At 29.8% G+C, this 13439-nt stretch overlaps 1 protein-coding gene across 2 annotated transcripts in view; it reads right to left on the reverse strand.

The window, feature by feature from the left end:
• LOC130898261 (uncharacterized) overlaps positions 1-12395 on the reverse strand; it is an 84204-nt gene extending 71809 nt beyond the window's left edge. The window contains exons 1-4 of one of the 2 annotated variants that reach the window (XM_057807423.1): positions 12281-12395; positions 7706-7942; positions 5721-6094; positions 2120-2243 (exon numbers count right to left, since the gene is read on the reverse strand). In XM_057807423.1, the coding sequence (XP_057663406.1) occupies positions 2120-2243; positions 5721-6094; positions 7706-7882 (675 nt within the window). In that variant the 5' untranslated portion in view covers positions 7883-7942; positions 12281-12395. Of the gene's footprint in view, positions 1-2119; positions 2244-5720; positions 6095-7705; positions 7943-8874; positions 9019-12280 lie in introns of those variants that run through there. The other variant, XM_057807422.1, reaches the window with a different exon arrangement.
• Positions 12396-13439: the final 1044 nt, after the last annotated feature.

Here is a 13439-nt window from a genome sequence, read left to right on the forward strand (position 1 = left end):
TGGTTCTCCAAGACCTAAGAAGTTTCGTGTCCAAAAATCTGTTGGAAAAGTTCTTGCTTCAGTTTTTTGAGATTGCCATGGAGTAATCATGATTGGTTTTTTGGGTAAGGGTAGAACAATAACTGGAAATTACTATTTGATATTACTAACCACTCTATGGGAAAAAATTAAAGAGAAAAGATGCGGAAAGCAATCCAAAGGTGTTTTGTTGTTGCATTACAACGCCCCTGCACACAAATCTCATGTTGCCCCCTTATTCTCCAGATTTGGCTCCGTCAGACTATCATCTCTTTTCTCAACTGAAAAAAAGTTTAGAAAGTCGTAAATTTTCTTCCAACGAGGAGGCAATAAAAGCTGTGTAGGTTTGGTTTGCAGAGCAAGAAGAAACATTTTTTTTAAAGGTCTAGAGACGTTGTAGGTTCGCTGTAATAAATGTATCCAATTAAGAGGATAATATGTTGAGTAATAAAATATTTTGACATTGAAATTTTGTTTAGTTCTATAGTAGGCTAAGAATTTTTTAATATATCCTCGTATATTCGACCGACATCCCTCTACCACAGAGAAATCTCAATAAATGATTAATTTTTATATAGGAATACGTGGCCTAGTTGGTGAGGTATTGGGTGATAGAAATTTTAAATCAAAATAAAAATTTTCCATAAATCAAGAACGCCTTGGAATTTTTTTTTCAAATTTGGTGACTAATATGCTTCTAAATAAAGTAATATTTTGACATGAACAAACTTTGCAACCATCTAGCCAGTGGCGCGCTGTCATGGTTAGTTGTCACTTTTATTCCCCTATTTTTACGCCACTGGAGCAAATTCTTTTTTTAATTTTTTTTTAAACTTTAAATTGCCTGATTATTTTTAGTTAAAAAACTAATAACCTTTTATGGAGCTAAAATGAAAGGTGTTATAAAAATTTACGTTTAAACAAAATCCAAGTATGACATTTGAATACAATTGATAGCAAAATTACGAAAGTGGAAATATTGACAGGGTATACTATTGAAGTTATTTTGGAGTAACCGTGTATCCTATACATGGGCTGAATTTAAAAAAAAATAGAAATTTTAGGAATTGTCATAACTTCATAAATACTCAGTAAACATTAAGTAGACACCATGAAGAAGGATTTTGTATTTCATCGAATTTCACGATCCAAAAAATATGTTAACACGTTCAGGGCGCACGTCATTCAGGAACGGTGCCAGTACATCGATGAGGCGGGCGCCTGTCGTTCCAGAACAAGTTATTGTCCCTTTCTACTTAAACCCCTCCCACTGAACTGAACATTTACACCTTTGGCTTTCGAGAAGTGCATTGCGTTCTTACTACCCCAATTGACCCAAACTTCCTCAACCCTCAACTGATCCTTCCCCATATCATTATTTGACGGAAACCGAATCGGGGGAAGGACATGGAGATAGAAAAGCCCAAATAAGGTGTCAGAATTGCTCCAGTAAACAAATTAAAAAACTGACCACATATTTTTGTGCTGTTTGCCCAGAACGGATAGTGCTATGTGTTTGGGTGCTTCAAAGAGTACCATGACCAGTACCATATAAATATAAGTACGTAATTTTAAATGTAAATAGTATTTTTACAAATGAAAAGTGTAAATAAAAAGTTTAAAACTAAATGGTCTGTTGTTCCTTCTAAACCTAATAAAAATTATAATAGTATTCTATTGATATATTTCTGTTGTTTCTTGCTAGCGGACGCCTGCCGTTCTGGAATGACAGTACTTTTTTTGCAGTAAATATTAAAAAAAATTTTAATCATTTTTCCCTTAATCTACATTAAAAATAGTGCAAATATTAGAAAGATACTTTATGAATTCATTGTATAAGCAAATAAAATCAATTATAAATCTAAAATAAATATTATTTGTTGAAAACAATTCAATCACACTAAAATCGATCACTACAACCATTGATTCCACCTTATAAACAATTTTGTCATTTTCAACTACCTAGATTATTAGCAATAGAAAAAAAAATAAAAGAAAACCAGCTACCCCTCCGAAGAGGTATATAAATGATGAAGCTACGTGTTTAGTATGTATTTGAGAAAATTGTGGAACTATTCTCTAGCCGATATGACTCTCTCACCTGTCTGATTATTGGGTACAAATAATTTCTAGAAAATCTGTTTGAAAACTCTTTAACACGCAACTTTCTCCTAGAAATGTCCTCATCTCCGTCTGGAGGTTCTATCCCTTTATCGAGAAGATTTCTGAAATATAAAGAAAATAATTAATATGTAAGTAAGTAATGTATGTAAGCAAACATGTCAAAATGTGTTAAAACCTGATTAATTCGAAATCGAAAAAGTCTTAGTCTATTTCATTCCATGTAATGAGAATAAAATAATGTGATTGTTCAAAAAATCAAGATTTTCGTGTTAAGGATTATATTTTTGTTTTGATTTTTTGATATTTGATTATATCTGCGTATGTTATTTTGTTTTCACACAATTGGTAGTAAATAACACGATACACATACGGCGGTATACTTAAATTTGACCCGCTTCGTGAATGACGTCACGCTGAAGAGAGAGAGAGAAATGCTTTATTGTCAAAAAATCGTAGACAAAAGCTTGTAAAAATTGAATAACAAACACAAAATTAACTAAAGATGCAAATACAATAAAATTTCAATATACAGAAGAAAACTACAATGAGTAACAAAATTATAGATAATAGTAATAGGTAATAATTAGTATATAAGTCCATAGCAAAATTAGACCAGTATGTAGCATGTCCGGAATTAAATATTATTATTAGAAAGTCGTTTACAGAGTAGAAGGTTTTTTAGTAAATATACCCTCAAATTATTGGGAAATGAGGGAAAAGATGATATCAATTTGATTTCAATTGGCAAGTGATTATGCATTTTTTTGCATTGTAAAATATTGAGGAGCCCTTAACTAATTCTGAACGTGAAGTAGGTAGGTAAAGGTCATTAAGAGTAGATTTCCGGATCTTTGGGTGGGATCAAATCGGGATGAAGTTTGATAAGAGGAATGAATTGCTGTAATTAAAAAAATAATTATTAATAAGTTGTAGATCATTCGAATATATTTCTACTAGAGATTTTACTCGTAGTTCTAATTCATCATTAAATTTTCAATGCATGGAATTTAAAATTTATTATTATTAGAGTTTTAAATTATAAAATAGAGTAAAAAATTAGTGTGTGGATTTAATAACATTAATTCATTAATTTAATTTAAATTTCCAAACAATTTTTGGAAAAAATGCAAATTTTACTATAGATCCCAAATTGCTTCTAAAATAAATGACGAAATTAGTAATGTTGAGGCGCCCCTAGGTGCTCGGGGCCTGCGGCTTCAGCCCCCGCTAGATCTCCCTAAATCCCACGCTGCTTAGCGGCTTAGCCAGTATTTAGAGTATTGTAGAGTTGACCTAACTGTTATTATTTTCTTTTAAATGATAGTACTTATACTCGTATTATAAGATCATAATGCCGGATTGTGTTGTGGCTACATACAAAAACACTAATCGAAATACCAAAGAAACAGGTATTAAATACTTTGTATTTCCAAAAAATGGAGCCTGTCATCGAAAGGATAAACTTAATTCAAAATATGATGAATAAATGTTGTAAATTACAAAATAATATACAGATTTTCGTAGTTAGATCATACAATCCTATTTTTGCCCAAAAATTATACTTATTTTATGTTGTTGTCGATTCATCAGTAGAATTATAAACAAAAACGGTTTCAGCCTGGTTGGGTACTGTAACTGTTCTGAAGTGTTTTAAAATATTTAGTTACGATACCCCTTATTTACGTGTTCTATTTGGAGATGTTCCAATTGGAGACATGTCTTTGTATGAAATAATACTTTTGATCAATATAAAACTTTAAAATATATTCACAGTAAATATTATATTTCACATTTTGATTCCAACGAGACGACACATTGCGCAAGAGAAATCGCATCTATCTGTGCATTGGCATACCGGTTTATGTGTATCGTGGTAATGAAGTTAATATTTCATATGGAGAAATTTGTAATTTCACAAATAGATGGCGCTAGTAACATTTATACTTTCTATATAGACTGCAATAGACGGCGTCCAATTACAAACAATCTTATGATTCCAATTCATAATATCATGTGAATTTGTAAGACCGCAACCAACGCTGACTGTTGGTGTATTCTAAGAGGGTTGCAAAAATATTCTTACTTTATTATGCATGGGCTTATTTTTTGCGTTATTTCTTACACGTCGATTTGTATTTTTAAATATATATTCAAAAAAAATTATACAGGGTGTGTTATGTAACAGTGGCCAATACCAACTTTCTTATTTTAAATGCAGCCTCCTGTATATCATTTATTTTTTGGATTCTTCAGAAACTTCTGGACATAATTCATATACAATGACCAATACCTATTTTTAACTGTTTATTAAGTATTTTCAGATTTTTTAATAAGTAATATTGATTATTTCTTAATAATATAAATGAAAAATATTGATGTGTATATGAAAGATATTCCAAATTCTAGCTGCGAACGTTTTGGAAACATACTAATCTGGTATCGTAATCTAACGTTATTCAACATCGCAAGCGTGATTTCTTCTTTTTAAGTCATCTAAGTTGATGGATTTAGTTTTGTATACTATACTTTTAACATATGGCCACAAATAGGAGTCTTCAAGTTACCATTAATGAAAAAAGGACCAAGACATGATTTCCAACAATTCTTTTCCAAATATTAGCGGATATTGCGACAATTTTGACGATTAAAAAAACCTTATCTAGCCTTGCCATCATTTCGTCTTCCATGAGCTCATGAGTTGGTATAATTTTATAAGTATTAATTTTTCTTCAATATCCAAAAAATTTATGTGTAGCTAACGATGAATAGTGGAGCTTTTATTATGTAGGTTTTCTTGAAATAGCATAATATCCAACTTCTTATCATTATTTACTGCATTGGCAGCCACTTTCCTTATCTGCATTATATGACCAAGCTCGCTTTTCTATTTTTCTAATTGTTCTTTCGGATTTAGGCGGCAAATTTGAAAACTGTTGTATTATCTCCACAAAAATCACAGAATGGTTATTCTGTGCATTTCTGTTAATTAAACCATTTTTCTGGTATTATTACTTACAGTTAATGGAATATTAACTTTTGTTGAACTTTTGAATCTTCAATGAAACAGTTAGGCATAAATTTTAAAAGAAAAATTCTGAGTCACAATATTATTATTTCAGTTTTCTATCGTTATCTATATTCTTACCACAATTTTTATCATTTTTTAAAAACTATTAACTGTAAACCGTTGACAGTTAAATATCATGTCCAACAGCAATAACAACGCCTCACTACTGTTGTTCTCAATAATTACGAACGACAATACCTATGTAACATTGGAGGAAAATTGATCTCTGTTCTCATTACGGTACACATCAAGCTCAAGGTTATACTTAAGCTTGTCAAATATTACTGACTGAACTATTCTGATTTAATTTATAAACTATTAGCAATTTCCTCCTCTTAAAGGTTGTGTAAAATTGATCAAGACATCTATCTAAATGACTTGTAATAATCCAAGAAGTTTAAAATATGGCAGTATTAACCTATTTTGCGGAGCACAAATTTTAGGTGAATGTTAAAAACAATGGGAACAAAAATCCATTATTCGACAAAAATAAAAATTATTGCTTACTCACCTAATTTCACTTAACACTTGTAAACTTTTCTCGATAAAAGTTTTAAACTTTTTCTCGAAAACGCTTTCAGGAATAATTTTAACTTGAGGATGTGTAAAAAACTTCGGTGAGAACTTATCTTCTTGTTGTTCAACTTTGCATTTCGGAGTTGGCGCGCTAGTTTTTCGTTTGCATAAGTACGGTTCTTTTATATCTGAGCTTCGTCTCGACATATTCCTGTGATATGCACCATTCCGCTCGAATATGTTACCAAAACTGTTAACGGAGGCGACATCACAGGAATCGCCGATATAAACGTCAAAAAGTTGGTCTTCACTCGGATACATATTACTAAGTTTTTCATGAAGTTTTTTCCTAGCGTTTTTTATTCGTTCCTTAAATTTAATATTTTTTGTTGAGTTCTTAAGCTTACTTGGTATATAAGAAGTAACAGGCACTGATTTTTTCTTGGCATTAACCGTTTTAAATCTGAATATATGCGAACTACGACAATAAATAATTCATGATTTATTATATGGTGGAAACTTAAAAAAAATTAACCATATAGTTTATCCATATGAAAAATATGAAATTAAAATTTTTTATTGCACTGGACGATAGCGATTTTATTTATTCTCATCTATAACATAATATTATAAGTTGAATCAAAAGAAATTAAAATCATTACAAGGTCTTCAACAATCACTTTAATTCTCAATGTATCTGAGTAGGTTCATTCACCCTGTATATATTTCCAGGTTTTCATAATATATTGAGCTTCAAATGCAACTGTCAAAACCGCATAGTTTTAATTTCATTATTAAAAAATTTAGAAGGTAAACATTAATCTAATTTGAATAGATGTTTGAATTTCTTCCTTTTTATATTTGATAATATCCAAGTCTATTAGAAGATATGTATCCACACAATTACTGATTTGTTATTCGACGGGCTGTTTTCAGTATTCTATTTCTTAGTTCATCCAACTGTCAGGTTTAGTCTTCTACACAATTTATGAAAAGCAATAGTCCAAACGAGATAATTAAAAAAATCTAGCTGACCATTCTATTGTGCATCCAATCGGATCTTGGAAAATTTCGAAATAATTTCGAACAGCAAAAATAAAGAGTAGTGATGTATCATATTTCTTGTATTAAAATCAATATCTGAAAATTTTTTGTGCCTTATGGTTTCACAAAATAATCTGTGGTCATGATTATTTTCAGATAAATATTATTGTACTAAAATTTTTTTGGAATGATGAAACTTCTTTTACATTGAGTTGTATTGGATGTATAGGAATTGTCTATAATTTTTAAACATTAATTACGATTTTTAGTAGGCTAATTTTGAGGCGATTTTTTGTTGAGCCCATTTCATTGATATTGATTGATTCACAATCGTCGAAACTGCAGTTTTGGTAATTTGGATGTTATTTGCATATCTGTCATTTAATGAGTGATCTACTTTATCAAAGGTTCTTTTTCGATCATCATAAGCTCCTATTATGAGACTCATCATAATTCGACGGGTGAATTTTAAAAGTTCCTAATGACAATAAACTTTCGCATTTATAAAATATATAAATCTTATTCAATTATATGACTGTAACTTTGGTAGTTTTTAGTGAATAACTTAACAGTTGCATTTGTCATTTAATTGATTATAAAAAATGACGTTTCGACTAATTTTAAGTCTTGATCAAAACATGTCAATTTTTCATCAATCTCTTAAAAATTATTAAAAAAACTAATTTTAAAACAGAAGAGTCCTAAAATCAAGAATTTGGTAGCATTACTATATTATATATATATATATATATATATATATATATATATATATATATATATATATATATATATATATATATAATTGATATTTGATTACTTATGACTAATTTGATACACTTATTTAGGTAAAACCAATATTTTCTGACTTGGCTGCTGTAAGATGTTATTCTCTAACCAATATGTATATTAGAAGAAGTTATTTATAAACAAATATACCTTATTTCTTTCCAAATTTTCTAATTCTAAATCAATTTTGGAACGATTTTGTCTTGGTGAAGCTGATACGTATGTATCCGATTCCGAACAATTTCTGGGATGAGCTCCAAATTTATTTTTGAGAGCAATCGATCCAGACTTACTCTTCTTTGGATATACCATGAAGGGTATATACATTTGTTTATCTCCTAAAGTTTCTGATAGTGTCGAATAGTTGAAATTATCGAACAGAGTCTCCTGGAATATAAATGTTTATATTAACTTCGTAAACTTTGTCTATGATAGAATCAATAATGTATGAATTCCGAATTCGAGATTTGTGAAAAAAGGTTGATGGTATAGACTTCTTACTTTTCCGAACATAATCGACAATTTATTTCATATCGACAATTTTCTACTTAGATGAAAATTAAATTGAAAATAAAATATAATAATGTAGGTTTATTCCACTTGAAGAAGAATGAAGATACTGTACAACTTACTACTTACTTAAACTACTTACTTAATAATGTTATATATATATATATATATATATATATATATATATATATATATATATATATATATATATATATATATATATATATATATATATATTGATAATGGCATAGAATTTGGGATCTAGAAGGTGCCGTATCGAGAAGGATGCGTCAGATTGTTTTAAATCACTAGACAATCGATAATTTTGCAATCGATAATTCAGTATAGTGCCACATTTCATTTTAAGGCATCAAATTATATCTAAATAATTTGAGCGATAGGTGAAATATTTCCAATTATTAATGAAACATCCATAGTACATGTTAAAATTATCGTTATGTGTACGAAACCTAATTTACTTATATAGGCTAAAGGTACCGCAAACAAGATTAATTTTTATCTGTTATTTATTGCTTTGTTTGTCATTTTATTTGGTGTATAAATCCAACAACGATACTATCAGATTGCTTAAACTTTGATCAATTTAGGTGGAAACTGATTTCCTCCACACTTTTTTCATAGTGTTTTCAACAATACTTCCACCTTAATTAAGAATTATGGTCTCCTTATGCCAAATTCCTGTACAGATTCATAGAGAAGCATTTTAGGATTTTTAGAATGTGGTTTTAAATAAACAACAAAATACGCCTAGCTCAAATATGGGAATATGTGAATATATATCTACTTACCCCATATTCATAAGATTTATTCATCTCAAACTATATCACCTCGTTGGCTTATTAATGTCTCATGAAAGTATATTAGAATAAAATGTGTAAAATTGACACAAAAAATCATTGACATAAAACTATGAGTGACAGTGATCGTTACACCTTTCAAAATTATATTATTCATCAACGTTTCTTTGCAATCAACGAATTAGTGTCATGACAAAAATATCTTTTTATTCTTCATTATTCTAATTATCTACTTGACAGAAGTGAAATAAAATAGTTATTCGGCGTTGAAAAAAGTTGATTTGAAACTTGTATCATTAGTATTGAGTAAAACTGTTGTTAGATGGTGTAGATGAAATTATGTCAAGTAAAAGATGTGAATACTATAATTTCTAATCCAGACAAAATTTAAAATTATATCAACCTGCATTCTGAACTAAATCGATCTAATTTTGGAAATACCGGTAGAATTCTGGGAGAATGTAGAAAGACTTTTGAATGCTAAAGGTGTTTCTGATCTCAACAATAAGAAGACGGAATGATAATGTAAGATCCAGGCAAGAAATATTAGCTTGCACAATGGAACATTGGCCTAATGAATGCAGAAGGAACACGATCTTCATAGATGGGTCTTGTTAGGATTGTTTTGAGATAGTAGACGAGAACGCATATGGATAAATATATTGACGCTCTTGCAATGAGTCTAAGAAATTCAACTGTAAATGTAGAGAACTATATTATGTGTACAAAAAATACATTTTTCTTGTGAAATAGCGAAGGCTTTAGCCTTTTTATCTTTTTTAAAATATATTATATCTTTTATTGATTTTATTTATTTAAGTCAAAATATTCTTTCCGTAGCTTTCATTGTTATAGTTTAGCACTTTTTTTCGTTTTAGTAAATGTATCAATTATAATTAGAAAAACAGAAATATTAGTAGCTTTAGAACACTGTTGATTATTTTCTCCCTTCTGCTATAATCTGTTCATTCATAAAAGATGCTTCTATGTTCAGTACGAGGAACATATCCATATCTAAACAACTATATAGAAGGATTATATATAAACAGGGATCGTATATTGTATTGCACTGCTTATCTTTTCGCAAGATACTTAAAGTACTACGAGCAATTCCTTTGTTTAAAGAAAACACAAGTGCTGAATTGGACAAATAAGCAGGCTAGATCTTACACCGTGTTTATTTTTCTTGTGTTTTTGAATTGCGAATGATTTTCGGCAAAATGTTAGTGAAGTATTTAGTAGATGATAAAGATAAGTTTGTTCAGAGTCTCGTAAATTGTCCAATAATCGATAGAAAAACGGATGCTTAGAGAACGAAGAAGATGACTTGGCAGAAAATTGTTGCTAAATATAATGTGACCACGAAACAGATAGGTTGGATTAATAATTATTATATATCGTACAACATATTCCTTTATCTAGTTTTCATGATAATATGTATTATTTACAATTTTATAAACTTTTGAAGAGAGCAATGCTCCAATTAAAGAGATTGTGAGATAAAATGAAATTAAATCGGAAAAGTGTGCCAGCAGATTGAAGGAGTGGGTAATGGGAACTGTTTGCATTATATATATTTCATAGATGTGGCAGAACTTCAAATTGTCCACAACAATAAGTCACGAAAATTAGCAAAAGATCTTGGTGGCCATCTTCGGTCGCCACCCTTTCGACATAACAAAGCTAGTTATAAGTAAGGAAACTCAAAATAGGAATGAAAAACGCAAAATATGAGCATAAATATATAATTGCTGATTAATGCAGTATCCAAATCAATAGATTCAGTAAATTTTCCATCTAAAATATTAGCTATGTAGCTAAGAAATTGAAATTGACAATTTTTTTCAATCACATTTTTGAATTTTTGAAAACTTATGCTTCCCGTTCTGCCTGTGACAATGGCAAATTTGATTCCTCGTTGTTTTATTTCTGTGTTTCGGAATTATCGCTTAACTAAAATTGAATATTTTAGTCGACATAAATTCTGGCATTAAAAAAAGTAGCTTCCAACTAAATGCCCCATCTTGAAATAATAGGTTGAGGTGGAAATGAACCCTTATGGGTGCTTCAAGAAAGATTTTTTAATGCCTGAAATCTGAATTTACAAGAGGCAGTTGTTTCCTAATATCTCAGCAACCCTTTTTGAAGCAAGGACAACACATATTACACAAGCAGACCCGGCCACGCGTTGCTGTGCCTGAGTGATTTAAAAAGGATTTGAAAGACAAAGTCAAAGTCTTCTTGCTACGGGCATTGAGGTTGGATTTTTTGGGTGGCATTTTACTAAAAATAAAAATAATAATTGAATGAATGAATTTCGCTGTTCTCTGAGTTTGTAGATTAAATGTTTTGCTGTATTTATATAACTGTAAGTTAGAAGTAAAAAAAAAATATTGTAAAGTAATGTACGCAACGAAGACAAAATGAAGAATGATTTGAAATTACGTGGTATAGACAAAATAAGACATGTATAGTGTGTAGTCTAAGAAAATATATCACATTAAAGTGTGGCGCCATCTATGAAGTGCAAAGGAAAAAAGTTTACAGTTCTCTGTAAAGAAATTCGCTTAAGCTTCCATCTGTTCCAGACTTTGTTCCAGAAATTACGATTAATAACAACAATCAACGTTGATGACTAGTTTATTATTAATTATTAATTATTGAGACTATTAATTTAAATAATAACTGTCCTATCATTTGAGTGGGACCAAATTACATAGCGAACTTTCATGAATATCAGTTGACTCGTTTTTGAGTTCATTCGGAACATATACACGGACACTGAATTTTTATATATTAAGATGTATTAAATTGGTGTGAAAGATTTTCAGTCTTTTTATGTAAGGTACTGCATCTCACAAAATTCTACAAAAATTATCTTCAGGAGCACGCCTAGAAAAACAATGTTCTATTGTACAAATCTGGACACTGTCAGTGCAATTGTTTTTCTAACTATTCAGAAGTAATGAGGTGATATTTTGGCAGAATGTCGTCGCTAAAAACGCCTATAAATAAATGAGGAATATAACATCCTCTAGAATCGGTGGCTTCATCAATACATGTATGATGTATGAAAATGTTTTATATTCTGAATTCTAGCTTAATTTTCCGTAATTATCTCCAAATATAAAAAACTAACGTCGCGTCGTTTCTTCAAAGTGTTGATTCACCTGATACATTGAAATTGAAATGGCTCGATATCTGTTATTCTTCGCAATTAAAAATATAGGTAGAAAAAGACATCAAAGCTGAAACGCTTTGATCGTTTCTCTGTCTTTTCTTTGGGTATGTTACTAAAAAAACTTGCTTCTCACTTGTTTTTATAAGTCTCACAAAAATAACACATATCGACTGATTTCGTACCACCTTTGTATGGATATACAAAAATTATACTTACTATTTAACGCTGAACAGTACACTTCTTCCATATCCATACGTTGTTCTTTGCATGGCTTAATCCATACTGTCGCAAACTGACTTTATGCATTTTACTAATAAACACTAATAAAATACTTCAACACTACAAAGCACAAATCGATGTTATCTTTTCAAAAACACAAGATAAAAAAGAGACGACACAAATTAGTCTATACCCTATGCAAACAGCTCAATAGAACTCGTGGATTAAAACCACTTATTTTTATTTTCAGACTAAGAACACTCATACTTTTTTTTTGAACCGGTTGACTACCAGTTTTAGGATTAGTTTCTTGAGAACTTGAATAAAAGTAATTGCTTCAGAATGGTAGATTTATGAAATTGTTCTTGGGGTAAAAAGCCTGCCAAAGCTATACATCTCTCAAAATTTGTTCAATTATGCACATTATTTACTAAGGACATATGCAAATATTTAAAAAATGCATACAATATACAAAATATGTAAAATATGCGTTTTGCATATTTGGGTTACCTTAGTTATATTATTTTTGTTAGTCGAGAAATTCAATCTGTCAGAATAACTACATAAATACGGCTGGCTAAATTAATTAGCAATTTACATCATTGTGTGTGCAGGTGTTAAGTTTTGGTACATATTAATTATACAGTTTTGGCAAATTTGATATGCTGCAAAAGTATAAGCATAAAAAGTAGCAAAATTAATTTTTGGGGCAAAAGCAAAATGTTGACATTATTTGAATTACATATTAATCGATTTTGAGTTGATGTATTTAGGTATGTATTCTTGTGATACAGCAATGAATTTTTTTTAAATCTTATATAATATAATTATGACAAAATGAAAATTATAGAACTATTGTAGGAGAATATTTATTTCACTAAGTTATCGAATGTCTTTTTTACTCATCTCTGACATTTCAATATCACTAAGTACTCAAAGAAGCTCTTGTACCGACATCGCGGTGAATCCACTTAAAAGTGGTTGTAAGTATAATGTATGCAAAATATGCATATAATGTATGTCAGTTAAATAAATTCAATTCTTTTACATTGTAAGGAAATATATTGATGATTCTGTATTACAAACAGAATTAATGTTCAAGGAATTAATCTTCTATCCAATCTAAATTATCGGGTAATACGTATTCAATTATATA

The sequence above is a fragment of the Diorhabda carinulata genome, chromosome 9 (assembly GCF_026250575.1).
Source record: "Diorhabda carinulata isolate Delta chromosome 9, icDioCari1.1, whole genome shotgun sequence".
Lineage (NCBI taxonomy): Eukaryota > Metazoa > Arthropoda > Insecta > Coleoptera > Chrysomelidae > Diorhabda > Diorhabda carinulata.